Here is a 20,000-nt window from a genome sequence, read left to right on the forward strand (position 1 = left end):
GCTTATATACAAAAGCAACAAAGTCACAGGAGGGTAGTAGAAGGTGCACTCATCAGAGAGATTAAAGTAATATAAGGAAACAAAGGTTTTACCCCAGAAGATCCCGTAAGCCGAGCTTTGATATTAAAAGAAGCTAAGATTGACCCTGCTGACCTGGAGATTAGGTTTCCTGCCTAACAGACTTTTGGTGACCACACCCTTACCTCAAGGATTAATCCCATTGACCATCAGCTCAGGATATTAGAGCGACAAGAGGGGATTGGCAACTCTCAAGGATACCAGAACAGCCATCACATAAATGACAGCTCAACGAGAAGTTCCAGAAGACTGCTGGGCCTTGACCCAGGCTAACATCCCAAACATCTCTTGAAAATGGGCCACAAATAGGGCCTGAAAGTACTCGAGTGTGTAGTAAAACTAAATGTAAATACTTAGAAGTAAACAAGTTACAAAGTGATTTTGTGGGTTTCTTTTTCAATCTTCAGAAGAAAACTGAAAGAAGTTTTTGTTTGGTTAATCAAGAAAGTGTTCTTAATTTCCCTACACATACACGCCAATTAGGGGGGACACTGTTAAGCAATGATCTCTCCCCAAAATATACATTATTGATCAAACTAGCCAACTGGTTGTGGAAGAAGCCGAAGAATAAGGAACAAATGTTCTCTATTGTGTGAGAGGGAAAAAATAATTGTCAGGACTAAAGTGGGAACTATAGGCCCTGAAAATCACAACCTTTTGTAAAACCGTCAAAACTAAGCTTCCTGATGATTTCCATCTCATATCATCATATGATAGAGAAAATATTAGAAAAGTATCAATGAACTCCACTTAAATTTTTTTATCCGAATCTTTAAAATTAATCTCAGAATGAAAGTTGAAAAAAAAAAATGCTTCCCAGTCTCCAGCTTCGGTGTTAAGGTGACGACACGCATTCTATAATTAGTTCATCATGAGGTCATCATGATGATCTGTTCCATTAAATTGCGCAAAATTACTAACGTTATCTTCTAAAAGTTACTATATAAGGGTTCCTGAAGGTATTAAACTGACAGGTGACTTCGTGACAATTAGCCATGGGCGCAACCCCGTCAAAACTGAGGCCATCTTGGTATTCTTCGCGTCATATTACCTAAAGTGGCACATTTTGCTCAAACAAAAGTTCTTTCATCTAAGCTACAATGAAGACAACAAAAGAAACAAAACCATAAAGTTTTAGAAACAAGAAAATAAAGAAGATGGAAGGACGAGCAGAAAAAGATTAGGGAGGAAAATGGACTGTCAACAAAATCCAAGGTGGAATTGTATAAAGAGACGATTGAGCCAAAACTCCTTTATGGAAGACAAACGCTCAATTCGAATGAAAATAGAAAAGACAGGAGCTCTTGAGATGACTTATTTCCGTTGTGCACGTTGTACAAAAATGGGTGGAAATCGTTAAAAATGGAGATAAATTAAGAATAGTTGTCGTAGGTAATAAGATAGATCAGAGTTCTGAGCTGGTTTGGTCACGTGAAGAGACATTTGGGTGAAATGATGGGAGGAAGAGGATGGGGTAAGAATACAGGGATGGGGGAAGAATATGAAGACCTAGCAAGAGGTGAATGGTAACTCATTTTATTGAGGAAGTATTTCCTTTTTTATGTTGGCATAGCCCTAAAGAAGCAATAAAAATCCTGTCTCTTAATTATCGACTACCATTGCCGTTAATCTGTGTCCATCCTGGTTTTTTTTTATTATTTCGCGAGAAATGCAACACTTTCGCGTGTACGTGCAGTTTTTTGTACAATAAAAAGCTCCTACGCTCTTATATGTATGTGTGTGTATGTGTAAAGAGAGAGAGAGAGAGAGAGAGAGAGAGAGAGAGAGAGAGATGGTGTGTGTGTGTGTGTGGGACAAGCAATGTTAGAACGATGTTCCAAAATGACTTAAAATGTAACGGGAAAACAACAACACTATTCGTTTATTTGATGCAACTACTCTAGAGTACAAGATGCGTACTTAATCTTCTGTTAATCATCAAGTATATGACCATTTCCTCTAAGCATAATAATTTCCTCCTCAGACAGCTGAGTAGTTTCTATCGTCTTCAAAGAACCGACTCATTTTCGCCTCTCGCTGTTAATCACTGGCACCATCTCTCGCCATCTGTGTTTGTATTCTGTCTCAGAACGAGAAACCTCAACGGATCAATTCTTATTCTGTTTTGTCTCACGCGAACCTCTTCCTCTGGCAACACATGTCGAAAATCCCCCTTTTCCTTCAAAGATTCATTATCTCTCTCACTATCAAATCACTCTATAACGCGATTACACAACCCGGGACATATCTTTTTATGTCGAGGTAATTCGTTGTTGTCTAGGTTACAGTAATGAGCTTCTTGTAATATGTAGGTAGGCATCCGTGCTAACCCAATTTATGGCACGAAAATAATGTTATTTAGAAGCACCTACAAGATAGAGGAGTCCCACAGAAATTCAAGAGGAATCAGAGAGAGGAAGAGGAAAGAAAGAGAGGCAGAAGGGCGAGAGCTGATGAGATGTTTGAGTTATCAGCAGAGCGCGTTTCAGGGGGAAAAATATATTCTTGAAGGGTATTAAAAATTCAGAGTTTAATCGTAATCAGAAAACTGACTTGAAATTGAGATGCAAATGCAAAAGTTTCCTAAGTGAATGTAAGTTACATGGAAAAGTATTTTGAAGGTGTTATAAAACTATACGTAATGAAAAGAGATGTAATGACAGAAGCAAATGTAAAAATTATTATTGAAATAACTATGACAATGAGAATTTAAGATGTTAGAACATTTGAAAATTGAAGATTGTTAATTTGATAGGGATTGTTTCATTATCCCCGCTCCCTCATCCTTCTCCTTCTTCCCAGCTGGTTCCCATTTTCATATGGGGTCGCTGTTTCGGATGAGCCGTTTCCATCTATTTCTATCCTGCGCTTCTGCCTCATCAATTACCTTCTCAAGTAAGTCTCCTCTCACACAGTCCTTCCATCTCTTTCCTGGTCTCCCTCCTCCTCTTCTTCCTTGAACCTCCATCCCCATAGTATGTCTCCCAGCATGGTCCTCATCTCTCCTCAACAGGTGTCCATACCAACTTTGCCTCCCCTCCTGCACCTGATCCTATCCTCTCTTGTCACCCCAGACATCCACCTAAGCATTCTCATTTCTGCCACATCCCTCATCCACCCCTCCCTATCCCACATTTTCGCTTACTCAGGGAATAAACCTACAAACTACTTTGCTATTGTTGTTCTTGTTGGGGGTTAGGAATACCCTATAGAAAAGCCTAAAAATGTCTGAAAAAGGCACTTTGCGTTGAGTTAAAGATACAGGAATAATAGGATAGGATATTTATGACTTATTATTAGAATGAAAATGTAAAAAGTAAATATTGTGCATTTTAGACAGTACAGAACAATTATTTCCAATAAAATATAGCGTATTTATTTTAATTTTCGTTGGTGAAACAACGCGCTCATTTATCGTAGATTTTAGCGCACTCTCCGAGTAAGCTGGAGGTCGGATCACGCCTTGCTAGTTCTGTAAGAGTTAAGCATGATGTTTGGATGCTAATGAAAGGAAAAAGGTGGAACAGATTAACTCTTCAGAGATTATGTGAAGAAAGTCAAACTAGATTTAAGTATTTTGACGCAACTTCACAGAGAAAAAACAAAGACAATAAAAGTAAAAGTTGTTGAAGAGGAGAAAACCGACTCTCAGAAGGATGAAGAGTAGAGGAGTAGAGCTTGAAAGAGCTGTTGACTTAGGGGAAGAAAAAGCAAATCCCAAGTTGTTTTTTTTTTTCTTTTCACGTGTTGGGTGAACCTGATACTGATGAGCCTCTCCTCAATTAGGAAGACGATGCTAATGACAGTATTTTCTATGGAGGGGACGAACAGTGTTTGTCCCACATAATTGCATGCCGCAATAGCCATTCTATTTATAGGACGAAAACACTAACGGTGACCACATACATCAGAAAAACAAACATAATGTGAATGTATTTCTAGAGGCATACGGACAGAAATAGACAAGAAAAATAATTTTTACTATAAGTTATTCACTCGAATACGGGTGTTTATGTAACTGGCGTTTATATATATATATATATATATATATAATATATATATATATTATATATAATATATATATAATTATATATAATAGCCTAAACAATACTTGTTACGGAGCAGTTGTCAGAACTTATAGGGCTTAAGAAGCCTGCAGGTATTAATCTTTAAAGTGCCTTTCAAAGCCTCAAATCTATTACCTGAAGTCAATTGAGTTCATTACCAGGAAAACCTGCGAAGAAGCAGAATGCATTTGCTCTGGCAGTTTATCTTATTTTAATACTAACATATGAGATTGTATCACCAAATTATGCTTTTGAAAATAAAATATCTTGGTACCATTTAATGATTTAATTGGGTGACTCTCATAACTCATGGCAAAATAATTCGCAAAAAACAACGAGAGTAAATTGTATCTCCTCTTTGTATCTAAATCATTTACGAACACTTTTATTTATTTATTTATTTATTTGTTAAATTACTTTTTCTTTTCTAACAACGGATCTCTTTTTTCTATATTTACTATTACCTTCTGTTACTTCTTTCAAAATAAAAGCATATTCGTTGGAAGTTTGAATTTTAAGTCAATAGTCACTTTGGAATTGTTCCATAGGAGTAGGGTCCATCTCCTGAATAATAATAATAATAATAATAATAATAATAATAATAATAATAATAATAATAATAATAATAATAATAACGAGCTATTTAGTATAAAATATGATAAAAATTATCAACAATGATAATAGATAGTATACAGTGTATTTTGACAAACAGAATAATGCTGACAAACAGAATAATGCTAACATGTTTATAAAAAAAATGGTTGAAGGATTAAAAAACAATGGATTGACTTTCCTAACCATTAGTTCTCTTTCAGGAAGACTGATCACTTTATGTAGTGGATTTTCAATGGTCGAATGAATGCTATTTTGAACTGTTGTTCCGAAAAATAGCTTTGTTCCCCATACTGGTAACAATGGTTTATATTTTTCCAGCTTCATTTCTCGCAAATGTTCAACACAATAATTTAGAATAAATACACCACTGATTCTCAATGCGCATTCTCACTGGAAAATATGGATAATACTGGTTTTCAGAAGTATATTTCGTGCGTATGGTTAGTTCGAAAATTGTATTCACACACATTATCTAATATAATATAATATATACATATATATATATATATATATATATATATATATCTATATATATAAATTATATATATATATATATATGTATATGTATGTATATATATATACATATATTATATATATATATATATATATATCTATATATAGATATAATATATATATATATATATATATATATATATATATATTATATATATTATATATATAAGATTCCAGATGAGATATTGTATCGGTAATCAGCAGGGTCCATCAAACACATAAAAATATCCATGGTTTATTACAAAAATGTTTCGCACATTAAACTCAGTGCATCATCAGTCTGTAAAATTAAAACATACTCATTAAAAATATTATAAATAACAGTAAAATGTAAATAAAAACATCAAAATTTGAAAAAACTTAAGAATTAACTTTACTTTAAAAAACCATCACAAGAATTGTGTCAGAAGTAAAAGAGAGACCATGTGCCCAACAACCTGTAAGGGTGGAGAAGGAAGAACGAATGACCAAGACTGCAGACCTACCCAAAACTTCAGTTATGCTAGATATAGAGGAGCAGCAGATACGTTGAAGTTTAAAGACGGAACTAGCCCTCCAATGTATAAACACTCAAGGGGGGTGGTGAGGTAGTTACTGTGGCTTGTACCACCAATAATAGAAAAATGTTTCTTATTGACTTGAATCCTGCATATGGACGCATGGTTCCTAATATTAGAGAATCCAGGTTTGCTCATTCTCTGTCCCGTTCTGAGGCTAAATCCCATGTGACTGCAATATCTCATCTGCAACAACCTTCGGCAAGAACCAACATATATACCGGAACATCCCGGGCACTTAAATTTGTAAATAAAGTTGGATCTCATGAAGGTCGGCAGTTTGTCTTTTTGGTTGAAAAATGTGCAAGTCTTAAGAGGATTGATAGGGATAAGATGCATATTAAGACAGCCAAACTCTAGTTCAATAATGCGTTTTACTTCACTTATTGTGTAGAGGGAGTTGTCTTAAAAAAATATTTTGAAAGCAATCTGTTAATAATCTTATAAATCAAATTTTCTGGATACGAGTTCTGTGAAAAGAAACTTACTAAAAACTTTATTTCATTGTGAAAAAAGTGACCAGCTTGAAGAGTAACTGATAGCCCTGTAAACCATATTGTAAATGGAGTTTAATTTAAAATTCTTAAAACATGCACTATAAAAATTATTGGCAAGTCCCGTGTACGATTTTTTCCTGTATACCGACATGGTAAATTCACCATTATCTCTACTGACTCTAATGTCTAAGAAAGACAGAGTTGTTACTTTAATTTTCCATAGTAAATTTAATATATTGATGTTGTGTGTTGATATAATCTAGGAACATCTTATTTTGCCAGGGCTCTTTGAATAACACGAAAGTGTCATCGACATATCGTCTATAGTATGGGGGCTTACACACATCCGGGCAGTTAGTTAGCAAAAACAGGTCCCAAAGGGGAACCCATAGCAACTCCATCGACCTGCGAGAAAAGTTGACAGTCAAAAACAAACATAGTCTTGCATAGCAAGCTCAAGGAGCGTCTTGAAGAGTTGCCTGTTAAAACCATTAAAAGTTATATGATCTTCGTAAAAAAATTTATCTAAAATAATCTTAACAGTTTCATTTAAATGAACATTTGTAAAGAGTGATTCTACATCAAAACTGGTCATATATAGATCACCATCCTGTAAAACTATTTGTTCTTGAAACTCATATCCATTTTTTAGTGTGAATTGGTTATATGTAAAATCGTTAAGTAAAGTAACTAGATATTTAGATATTGAAATAAGCTGGACTATTGTATGCTGCCATAATATGTCTAATGGGAACACCATCCTTGTGTATTTTAGGGAGACCATATTGAATACTAAATGAAGAGCCAGTTACAAATAGCCTTTGGTAGGTCGCTTCATCTAAAATACCCTCATTTTTCAAATTTCTTAAGAATCTGTTAATTTTATCCTCCCTCTTATAAATTTCTAAAAAATTAGGTTTACCGAGATACTGAAATTTGGAGTTATCTGCAAGGATGAGATTAAACTTATCAATATATTCCTGCTTATTAAGCGGTACAACACCTTTACCTTTATCAGATCTGCAAATGATTAGATCTTCACGTATACCAAGATTCTTAAGTATATTCAGATCCTCTTTTTTTAAAGAACGGGGTCCAAGACACTTTCAACTTCGTATAGGTCTTATGCAGCAAGAAAAATAATTTATGTTGTAAGCAACTTAAGTCGTTAAACAGATCCAAACCCTTGAGTCTTTGAAACAGCATTTCAAAAGGAAAGTAAAAATCAGCATACTTAGGTCTGTAGGAAGGCAAACAAAAATCAAGGCCAAACGAAAGCAAAAATTCTTCCCTCTTAGAAAGCACATACTTGGAAAAATTAAAGATACAGTAATTTCTATTATTAAAGTTAGGAATAACAACACCTAGCGCTTTTAGTTTTTTCTGATGGCGTGTATATGTATATATATATATCTATATATATATATATATATATATATATATATATATATATATATATATATATATATCTATACACACTTAGAAATCACAAAAGTAACCACGCGATTGTTTATTAGCTGAAGCCACTGGGAAAATTTTAAAAAGAAAAGACACGAGTACCAAGTAATTTCGTGTGCCCCGAAGATGTGTTAAATACACGAAAGTACTTGGCACTTTGTCTTTTATTTTTTAAATTTTCCCAGTGGTTTCAGCTCATCTATATATATATATTATATATATATATATATATATATATATATATATATATACATACTATACATATATATATACTATATATATAAATTAGGACTGTTTTTTCAAAAATATTAATCCACAAAATTTCCTTTAATATCCAATTCACTATATCTCTGGAATAACACACATCCATGGGAAATCGTAAGTGATAAGTGCTTCGTCACCAACGTGATTTGAACTGCTGCTTGGTTCAAAATCACTGAAAGCACAGTGAATATGACCTTAGAGGCATTGAGAAGCACTTACCACTTGCAGTAAACCTTGGGTGTAAGTTATTCCAAAGGTACAGAGAATTAGATATTAAAGGAAATATTATATATATATATATATATATATATATATATATATATATATATATATATATATATATATATATATATATATATATGTATATTTATTATATTTATATATACGTATTTACATTTATAAACACACATATATATATATACATATATATATATGTATATATATATATATATATATATATATATATATATATATATATATATATATATATATATATAATTTTAATAGCCACAATGCTTTCTTAACTTCTCGAATTCGCTTGTCACTACGAAGCCTTAAGATGCAAGAGCAAGACATATGAAGAAATTATGATGTCCAGTAGCATGAAACGATCCTGGGTCCCATCACGGTCTAGGTATATTATACCTAGACCGTGGGTCCCATGATCAAAACGAGGCCACGTTGCCAACCTGGCCACGAGAAGGATAAAAGTCTATTGCCTCTCATACAAGAGCAGTCATCTCAACAGCGTCTGACGGCAGTATTTTATTTGCATATCTTGTTTATCTTTGCTGGCGGACTCCCACCTTGAAGTAAATGGAGGGATTTAGACATCTCTTGGCTGATGTTCACATTTTCGCGAAGGTTTTCTTCTATAAAACTGGACTCGACAGTGTTTTCTCTTTGGTATATTATTGAAGTAAGCTATATTTTTTTGCCAGTCTTCCAGACTGAATGATCGTTTGCAATAACATGAACGAACATTTTGTTTTTAGTGGAAGGGCTTAGTGTTTATATATATATATATATATATATATATATATATATATATATAATATATATATATAAAGGTATAGATATTTCATATGTGTATGTATATATTATTTATATAAATATATTACATTATATACACAAACAAACATTTATATATATAGATAGTATATAGATATATATATATATATATATATATACATACACATACATAGTAAATACAAAACAAACACTAAGCCGTTCCTTCAGTAAAAAATTTCGTTAATGTTAGTGTAACCGATCATTCAACCATAAAGGCAGTGGCAAAAAATTTAGCTTACTTCGATAACAGACCGGAAAGCAGACCTTATCGAGTCCTTCGCAACAATACGAATATCAGACAAGAAAGGCCTAAATCGAACCATCTACCTCAAAAGAAACATGTAAAATGTGCATATTCTAAGGGAGGTATTTATAATGGGACGTGAATAAAGGTGTGAGCCCGTCAGCATAGATAAACTAAGATCTGTAGATAAAATACTGACCTCAGACGCTAATGATCTTTCTGCTCTTCACTCCTTTTTTGACCCAACTATCAGGTGAGACTATTTACCTTTTATAGATTGAAATATAAAATTTAGTCCACTGATCAAGCGCAGGAACCTATGAGGTCATTCAGCTCTGAAAGGGAAATTGAGAATACAAAGGTTCTAAAGGTATACCTGGAGGAAATCCTCGCGGCTGAAATAAATGTTAGAAAAGGGTGGAAAGTACGATGGAAGAAAGAGAACATGAACGGAGGTACAGTAAAAAGGAATGATAGAGCTTGATGTCAGGGGCCGAAGGAACGCTGCAAAGAACCCTAAGTAAATTCACTGACGGAACTAGTTTCTACGAAGATTGGTTTTGCAAACCTCTTTAGATTTTATTTGAGAGACGATAGTTGTTTACCATATCTATTAAATTACGTATCTTTATTTTGAGGGGAACAGAAATAAGCTGACTACCAGTCCAGCCTTCACTGAAATTCGAACTAAAGAAATGGCTGAAAGATATCCAGGAAGCGGTTTTCTATGTACAGTAAATTGGTTGTCTATGGCTTATATTGACTACGTCCTTGACGTTGAAGCAACCTTAATGCAAATGGCCTTCCTTTGAAGCTGATCATTTTCTATAGGGGATCTTCCTTTGCCGTGATTAATCCCTCTACGGACATTGGAAATAACCGAGTTGAAATGTAAAGGTGGACTGAAGGCGATTACAATAAAGTTCTTCCAATATTTTATAAACACTTATGTGGGGGTTTAATATTTTCAGGTCGGTCAAATTTTTGTTTTCTTACAAAAAATAGTTTTTCAAGGTGTATAACTTTTAAGATTGTGTCCACTTCAAAGAGTAGCGTAATTGACTTGTGTAGTAATGACTGGCTTTGTCTACATCCTCCTGCATCTCTAAGGTTCCCGAAATATTCATCCTCATTACCATTACATATGTATTCTGAATTCATATTCATGCTATGCATATCGAAACAATTAGGCAGCTTTGTCAAAGATTTTGATCTAATAAGATGCCTTGAAAGTTTTCTTCGGATGGAATATGTGCCCAGATTTTCTGCCATTCATTTTAGAGCTACCGTTGGTATGGAACCTAAAAAGGCTCCAATATATAGTTGTTGATATCAAGATACTAGAATGATATTAGAATTTATCTTCTTCGGACATTTTTCAACAACCAATAGTATAGAGTTGCTGCTGATGGTGTTTTCATTCAGCTAAGCCTATCTACGACGTCTTATTATTTCGTTTTAATACTATGAAAGGGCATGAAAAGATATTTTAGTATAAAAATGGTAAAACTCTCTTTTAGATACATACTTGATAGTAATAAAATTGAAGTAACTACTAGCATTAATAGAGAGCTATCATGAGTCGTCAGCCAAGTGTAGGTCTGAATGCGTGGCAAACGCAACTTTGTTGATTTTTTTTTATCTAACTGTCAAATTCAAAGAGAATCAATCATCTACTGTTAGAAAAGAAAGCATTCTTGAAGGACTTCTTATGTTTCACAGAACAGGTATTATTTATACCATCTGCATCACCAATGACAACTATGAGTTAGAATATCATCAGATATAATGATGAATCTCCTATAAATATTATTTCAACATGCATCCTCAGCCCCTATTTTCAATGTCTGCGCCACTGCAGCTGGTGATGTTCTTTTCTTTTACAGCACATTAGTTAGTATCCATGTTCTGATGAAGTGATCGAACACCAGGTGCCAAATACCACAGGTCGCTCATTCCCATTGCTGTTGAATGTGAAGCAATCTTTTTTTTGGCAGTGACAGTAATTTTGCCACTCTCAGATTTAAGGAGTTCTAATATTTCTTAAAACAGCCATGCTCTTTTTACATGATTTTTCCGACATTTATTCTTGAAGTGGTGCATGTAAATAAAACTTATTTCTTATTTCTTTCATCTAAGTTGTTTGTCGTAATCCGGTATTTTACTGTAGTTACAATAGCTTTGTATTTTCACTGTGAAAACTTTCTTAGCAAAGTAGGGGTGTTTGGCAGCCACGTAGAAAAGCGTGCACGTTATGGAGAATAATAATCATATGCCTCTGTAATTTGCATAAAAAAACAACGATAAAGAAGGCTAATGCTGTGATAAACAGTAAAAAATCATTATGGGAAAAATGTGCGGATGACAGAATCTGAGAATGGAAAATCTCCACTGGGATATTTTCTATGAATTCTAAGTTAAAGCAAAATATAATCTTTTTTATGAAACATAATACTTCATTCGGGTTCAGTGACCGGAGAACATAAAATTCCCGTGATATTTCAAAATTATAGTTAATAATAAGGCAGCTTTAATCCTAATTATTTCGTGAGAAATTGAAAAACATGAATTCCAAACATGGTGGGAATCTATAAATAACTTTGAGTAAGACGTGGAAAAGTTCGAAATTGCCTGAATCCCTTGGCTGAGATGGTGGCGTTAGGGAAGTAAGTAGGATCGTTCGCGATGATTTCTCTGCCGTAAATTTCTGGTGTTGTGACTGAGAGAGAGAGAGAGAGAGAGAGAGAGAGAGAGAGAGAGAGAGAGAGAGAGAGAGAATTTCTCGTGGATTGCCACGTTAAAACTCTCATATGCTAAGATGGTAGACGTTACCAGAGAGAGAGAGAGAGAGAGAGAGAGAGAGAGAGAGAGAGAGAGAGAGAGAGAGAGAGAAGGATTAGGATGTCTCAAAGACTTATTAGTCCATCCGAGGAGACATCTTGTGCTCACTTATCTCTTAGAGATAAGTGTCCGAATGATTTTGTCTAGCTTTCTTTTAAACTCTTCCACACTGTTGCTGTTTACGACTTCTGGTGGCAATTTATTCTGTGTCACATATTTTATTAAAAGTAATTGCTGCCTCAGCTGCGTTAATTTAATAAAGGTTCTTCTCTATTTTCCTAATTATTGTTTTCTCATTGTAGCTTAAACTGGTGAGCAACGAACCAAAGGTTGGCATGTCTCAAATAGGTAATAGTCAAATTCGATTTAATTTTATTATCACATATCTTATATGTAAAGAGAGAGAGAGAGAGAGAGAGAGAGAGAGAGAGAGAGAGAGAGAGAGAGAGAGAGAGAGAGAGAGTTTTCTTGTAGAGTTCCGAATTAAAAAGTTTCATAGGACGAAACGTATGCTGTGCAAATAGACATTCTCCATTTCTACAAGTATCACGGCTAACTTCAGAACGCCGGAAATATTATGTAAAGTCTCAAAAGAAAAAAAGAATGCTACTTTACCATAGCTCTAGGAACCTTTAATATAGAAAAGCGCTTGTCCGATTTAGTGGAAACGATTACCTAATAAAAAAAAAGGAAGAATGAAAGAAAAAAAGCAAACGGCTAAATTCAAACCAAGAAGAAGTAAGAAGAGACTGACTTGCCTGCCATCACGTGATTATTTGATGATTTGATAGCTACCCGTAACCTTAATAATTTCAACGGCGAGAGACAGATGTAATTTTCGGGGGAGAGACCCACCCATGAAGAACCCGTCACGAACCGTCTATAAAGACTCTCCAATCTAACGTATCATTTAATAATTTCAGGTCAGATACCCTCGAGTGCCCAAGTGCCAACGTCATCACTACCAGATACAAATGCCAAGTAAGAGACCAGTGGGTCGATTGTTTCCGAAGACACTGTTGCCAGGGATACAATTTCGTAGCTGGAAGGTAAGAACTCTCTATCGTCTGTTGGTTTTCAGGTTATGTTTGGATAAAATTCTGTAATTAACAACACTTATTAGGTACAAAAGACCTCTCAGGGTTTAATTGTGGTAAAACTGTGTATGATCAAGGCACATAAGACTAACTGTTTGCTCAAATTTGGAAATCTTATAACTGAAATCTGCATGAACCCTAAATCTTCGTCAGACTGCAAAGGAGAATCGTAGAGACTCTCTGTATAGCTTCTCCTTTTGAAAATAAAAATACATTTGTACGGTTACACTTGTTTCTCCATTTCATGACTTGTGCTATTACGAGTATTTCATAAAGAATGAAAGAATGTTCAATTACCTTTACATCTTATAACATGAACCTTCACTTCCGTCAATTTATTTCAATTCCGTTCGTCCGTTTCCTTAACTTTTATTTTAGCATTAGATTGAATTTTTATTTCGACGATGTAGACAACTCAATAAAACACTGAATTCAACAGCTCATTATCAAGAAGTTTGAGGAACATAAAAAGGTCTCTTTATACTAATCCACATTTCGCATTTCAGATGTCTCCCCGAAACCGTGGATCCTTGCTCACAAAATTTCTGTGAACAAAAATGTTCCGTCTATTTTGGACGTGTCATCTGCACCTGCTTCTCGGGATACAGATTTAGTCCCGAACATCACAAGAGAGGACTGAAGCCTGTTTGTTTAGGTAAGACTTTGAAGATAAATTTTTTATATATATTCGCATACGTTTACATCTATGAATTCGATGAATCACAGATATTCGGTTATATATCTATACTCTACTCTATATACATTTAAATGAGGAGAGGAGAATAAATTTCATTTACAGTTCACGATGCTAACTTAAGCTGTGTGTGTGTGTGTATGTGTGTGTGTGTGCGCGCGCGCGCGTTAAATCTAAATCGCAGATTGCCCTGATGAATAAGGAAAAATATTCCGGAAATAGTTTTGGAGTTAACCATACTTTCTTTGGCTAGAGTGCTTATCGAAAAGAAAATTCTTCTGAATTCCGTAAAGAATTCAATTGGCATGGTAATATATTTTCACAGATATCCAGGGGTCATTTAATACACTTCTTGTAATGTACTTATTCTTTGGTTAATGGCCTATGAACAGCTGTTTGTTTTAAATCTACGGAAATGGAAAAAACAGACTATTCCTTCACCTCCCATCACCGCAGAGAGCTATGCCAGGCTCCATTCCAAGTTTTGATTAAATAGAAAACAAAATTTTATTTTTTTTTTATCTTGGAGCACAGAATGATATGTGCTTCGGAAGCTACTCAGATAATGTCAAACTAGGTTGAATGAGACACGGAGCAATCAAAATGAAAAACAATATTTTGGAAATGGACAGTGGTGGTGAAAACTCTGCTGTTATCGTAAGTGTTTACAGTGTTGGATTTACTACACGATACTCCTTTTGCAAAGCAATACAACATCACGAATGCTATGGTTAATGATTTCGATATTGAGAAAGTACTGACGCACTAAAAGAAAAAAAAAGGGAGGGCGCTAAAAACAAATTAATGGTGCTGTAAATGAACACAAAGGCAAGAGGATTATAATATATATAGTTAGAGGTATGCTTAACATATGTTTCTGTAAAAAAAAAAATTGCTATCAGAACTATATAAAAGTGTATGCCTCCAGCAGAAGAGTTTCAAGAACAAGACGTTCCACATGAGTCGTATACATACTACATATCTTACATGCATATTCATGTCTATCTAAATATACTTTCCTGATTTTTCCTACGCGCTTCAGTGTATACTAAATAAACTGTTGCTGCAGTTTAATTTTATTTTTCTTTTTATATATTTGGTTAATAGTTGAGGGTGTTCTATTTTCAGATATTGACGAGTGTGCGGTGCAAAACGGAAACTGCCAACATACCTGCATTAATGAGCCAGGAAGTTTTCGCTGCGAGTGTCACGAAGGTAAGATTCTTGGCATTGCTACCCTAATCACTATTTTTTATAAAACTTAACCAATCCCAAAGCAAATAATGTTATTATAGGTACGTAATTATACAGATCGCACATTCTCATGAGAAACCCAATACAACATTAGGAGACACTTTAACAAATGAAAAAAATAAACATCATAACGTAACAAATCTGATGCTGGCCATGTCTGTGTTTTCCCTGATCTGTTATTTCTTTATTTATTTTTTTTACACGCAAAAACATAGAGGAAGTTTTGGCTACCTTAAACAATGTCTTCATGTTTCATTACACCCGAAAATTTTGAGTTTTTTCACCCGGCATCTTCGTAATCTGAGCATCGGTGCATGGACGGAAAATCTGATGGAGGAGACTGAGTAGTTCCTGTCTGGTAAAATGGGAAGGACGTATTTCAGACGACATTTTTTCAAGGAGGGGAAAATTCTGAGTATCATAAGATACAAGGGCACTGAGAGTGATGAAAGCAGATATAACACAATCTTCTAAAATCAGAGAAAACTAGGATACACCCAAAAATGTCGCATAAAATTCCCGAGGAAGAGAGAGATGGAGAGCTGATCTTGGCAATGAAGACGGGATTTTCATGGAAATGTGTCTAGCTTCTGCTGAGCAAGACAGATAATGGACATCGCTTACTTAAGGCGACGACGTATTGCTTATATAAATCAGAGAGTGTGCCACTTTAGCGGATTCCATTACAGTTAAGTGTAGGAGTTCCTCCTACACAGTAATCAAGTGAGCTGTTGGACAGTTTCTCAAATTTTTTTTGCGGGTGCCTAATCATATGACATAAATTTCTCCGGGAAATATTTTGTTGGTTACAGTACTGCGAACGTTCCAAGTCTAAATTTTGCGCTCGTGTGTGCGCTTTTAAGTTACATTCATTACATTCCCTGTAATCAACTTCCCACTGCACCCGTTTCTCTCTATCTATCTTCGTCTCATTTGAACACCACGAGCTTTTTTATAGAGCTTGCAGGATCGAAGGAGATATCAGTTCACTACATTAAGTTTATAATATTTTTCATCTTTCACATGATTTGCTTCCGCAGTTACAGGTCTGTAAGATATCCTTCAAGTTCGCAGGTAGAAAAATGCATTTATTAACTTGCGACATTTGAAACAGGTGCTTAACCTCCTATGAACACCTCTGCGCCATTTTTCATGGCGTCTCGCACTTCTTAGATGTTGAGACCCTTCCCTCTCAATAGGTTTTCCACCTACGTACCTACGCAGCCCTTCTAAGTACTTCATTTCTGCCCCTTCACACTACGACGACCCCTTTTACCATCCCTGCGTACGGCCTCATTTCTTGCTCTCAGTCATTCTTATGCCCAATACACCACTTCAGACATTTCACCTCTATAGCTTCAACTTTTTTAATTGACTCACATTCAACATTCGTATTTCTGTTCCAAGTTGTCTAACAATCCTTTCAAGTGTTACCGAACTCCATTTCTTGAAGGCCACATATTAGGATAAATCAAGAATTGAACCCACTACCACCCAGAAAGATGAAGGATTAATTTACACAGACTGCATTACTATAAAGGCTCCCAGCCAGATAGGGTCCAGCACTCTGGGTTAGGTCAGGGCAGTTTAGGCTAGGATGCAAAGCTTAATCATCAACATCAACTAACTTGATTATTTTCCCTTCCAAAAACCCTCGTTTCACATTCTGGTTCGCAGCTATAGACGTTGGAATACATATATCAACCATTAAAAAAAATAATAATAAAAAATAAATAACAAGATCACCAAAATCTCATCAGGAGCAATCATAGACCTATCTACATTTGTGCTCTATCAGATATATATAAGCGGTGGACCCTACTACAATAGAGTTTGTTAAATGTTAAATTTATAAGTATTATCATTGCTTTAAATGTTGAGCGTTCAAAGAGATTTACTATTTGGTGTACTTCCAAAGACACTATTCTACCTTTGTAAATGATAACACTCAGCACTAGGAAGAAAGTGGCCTCTGCGTGGAGGATTCTGCTAACATACATGATGAAAATGACACTACTCTTACAGCAGGACGGTTTGACGAAAACGTACAAATAAACACAGTGCATGAATAAATTCTTTATAAAGGCAACAAAGCAGAAATTAAGAAAGGGGTGGAGACAGATAAGAGGCAAGGAATGCGGGAGAGAAAAAAACGTAAGGACAGAGATCATCAATTGTTGAGTCGCATTGTACAACATTGATAACACGAATACACCAGGTAGTGGATTGGAAACGTCAGTTACCGAGGGCCAAATACGACAGATGATGGTTATTAACTTTAATATTGAATTGAAAATGGTTTGAATTGCTGTTGAAAGCAATGTCTCTCTCTCTCTCTCTCTCTCTCTCTCTCTCTCTCTCTCTCTCTCTCTCTATCATTTTAGTTTTATCTACCTATCGATAAGTATTTGGTGTATGATTTTTTAAAAGCACTATTCCTTCATTACAATACCTGCTGAAAGCTTTTAAAAATGCTTGTTCTTTAGTCTTCAACCAAAATGAGTCCCTCATTAATGATGTAATCGTTCCCGAAAGGAAAGGAAAATTCGAATCATTATCAGGACTGGTTATTCATGTTTTTTATTTATTTATTTATTTAATTTTTGCCTCATCAGTTTCATATCAATAGAGGATGAATCTTCTTCATTCTATTTATTGTATTCTTTTTTCTATTTTTTTAGTATATTCACACACCTAAACGCAGCTTATCCGCAACATGTATACGTTCACATATACATATAAACATACCCATATTCATATAAATACACAGGTCCACATACTTGCGCTATGCATATATGAATATGTAAGTATATGCGTATAAATACTAAAAGATTAGAAGTTCCTTGTGCAAATGTAAATGAAATGAGGTCGACTTTTGGATATACATGGCGAGGAAAAGTGCTAGTGGATAATGGAAACGCATGGTAATGGATAAAATTGCGTGCAGAGGAGCGACAGGAATGATATCTTATTATTTGAAGCAAAAGTGAAAATTAAAGGAATTCTAGGTTCAGAGGAAAGGTTAATACACACCTTACGGGTAATTAAAAAATGCGAATTTGAAAGGAAGGAAGTTAAACAAGTATAGGAGGGGTGAGTAAAATATCATGATCTTTCCATTGCAAAGATCTTGCAAGTAGGAGGGAGAGTGTGATTTTACGAAGGTTGGAGACGGAAATATAAGCGATTAGTAGCGGATGAGAAAATGAGGAGCTTAGTTAAAGAAAGAAGTTAATCGAAGGACAAAACAGAATGAATATCATGTACTGGAGTGCATGAGGATTTCTGCAACTAGCAAATGCATGTATATAACAATGTAATCACAGTTATAATGACAATTTTATTGTTCCCTGAAAGACAACATATCCCCCTTAAAGAAGAGCATTGTCATTAAGCCCATTTTAGTCTAGGTAAGGTCTGCCTTCAGCCGGAAAGACAGCTGCTATTTCCATCAGATAAGATAAGTGAGCAAAATCAGGGTGTTGAGCGTAATGCTTCTGTTGCCTACAGGTTACAGACTTCGCGAGGATAATAGCACCTGCGAACTGGAGAGCGAAGGAGGTGCCGTGGCGTCCCCTGACCAATGGCGCGTTCCTGAAGGAGGGACGAAGGACGCCACCAGCAAATCAGGGAGAACAGCCCATCTGGTAGGACCCTCCGAAATTCACAGCCCCGGTCGCCGTTGCTCCGCCTCCTGTGCTTCCGTGGGAAACTTGGAAAATAAAATCAAGAGCTTAGAGGAGAGGGTAAGTTGAACTCGCCTTGGCTTCAAGGATCAGAAGGATTCCAAGTTTCGGAACATTCTCTCAAATGACTAAGAGCGGAAATTTTGATTCTAGTTCAAGTCCGGAAATACTTTGACTACGCATAAGATGTTGCACTTTGGCGTTTTTATTTTTTTCCCCAAAAATGAATAGTAAATTCTGTAGTGATCTTGAAGATTCCTAGTAACAGGTTTCAGCAATATTGAGTTTAGTTTGAAAATCGAGCTCTTGGAATTTCTAAACATTTGCGGGACTGTTTAGTTTCCATTAAGTCTAGAAAGAGAAATTGTTAATGGGAATAATGGATATAAAAAATCTGAACTCATTAGTTAATAAAGAAGCTGTGATTGATGGAGAAATATCGATGAATAATTCTCATAGTAGACTACTTGGACGAAAGACATCAGCTTCAAACTAAGCTGAATCATTGGGGTTTTGGTTGATCACATGAAGGTAAAGGCGACACTTTTTCCTTATCATAACTTATGTTCTTTAATCTATAGCTCTGGTTTGACTGCGCTGCTCTTCAGCCTACTAAGCCAAATCAAAGTAGTATACGTTACGCACACTGCCGTTCAGCATGCATTCACTACATTATGATTGTGCTCACTCATGGCAATGTTCTGACCTCAGCATTCAACATTTCTTGAAAGTAATAAATTAACATGTACATTTTACATATTTGGACAGCAAATCTTCATTCCTAATATATATATATATATATATATATATATATATATATATATATATATATATATATATATATATATAATAGAATGAAGATTGTGAAGATTGGCTGTCCAAATATATAAGATGTGAGCTCATGTTAATTTACCACTTGAAAGAAATGTTGAATGCTGAGGTTAGAACACTGCCATGGTGAGTACTACGATCATAAAGTAGTGAATGCGTGCTGAACGGCAGTGTACGTAACGTATGCTATTTTGAACTGGCTTATATATATATATATATATATATATATATAT

The 20,000-nt window shown here is 35.0% G+C and overlaps 1 protein-coding gene across 2 annotated transcripts in view; it reads left to right on the plus strand.

Moving 5' to 3' along the window:
• The window catches only part of LOC135218425 (uncharacterized), a 60,848-nt gene that overhangs the window by 30,034 nt on the left and 10,814 nt on the right, over positions 1 to 20,000 (plus strand). For both annotated transcript variants that reach the window (XM_064254732.1, XM_064254733.1), the window contains exons 3-6: positions 13,129 to 13,254; positions 13,809 to 13,957; positions 15,125 to 15,211; positions 18,761 to 18,996. In XM_064254732.1, coding sequence (XP_064110802.1) covers positions 13,129 to 13,254; positions 13,809 to 13,957; positions 15,125 to 15,211; positions 18,761 to 18,996 — 598 coding nt within the window. The remainder of the gene's footprint in view (positions 1 to 13,128; positions 13,255 to 13,808; positions 13,958 to 15,124; positions 15,212 to 18,760; positions 18,997 to 20,000) is intronic.

This window comes from Macrobrachium nipponense, chromosome 9 (genome assembly GCF_015104395.2).
Source record: "Macrobrachium nipponense isolate FS-2020 chromosome 9, ASM1510439v2, whole genome shotgun sequence".
In the NCBI taxonomy this organism is placed as follows: domain Eukaryota; kingdom Metazoa; phylum Arthropoda; class Malacostraca; order Decapoda; family Palaemonidae; genus Macrobrachium; species Macrobrachium nipponense.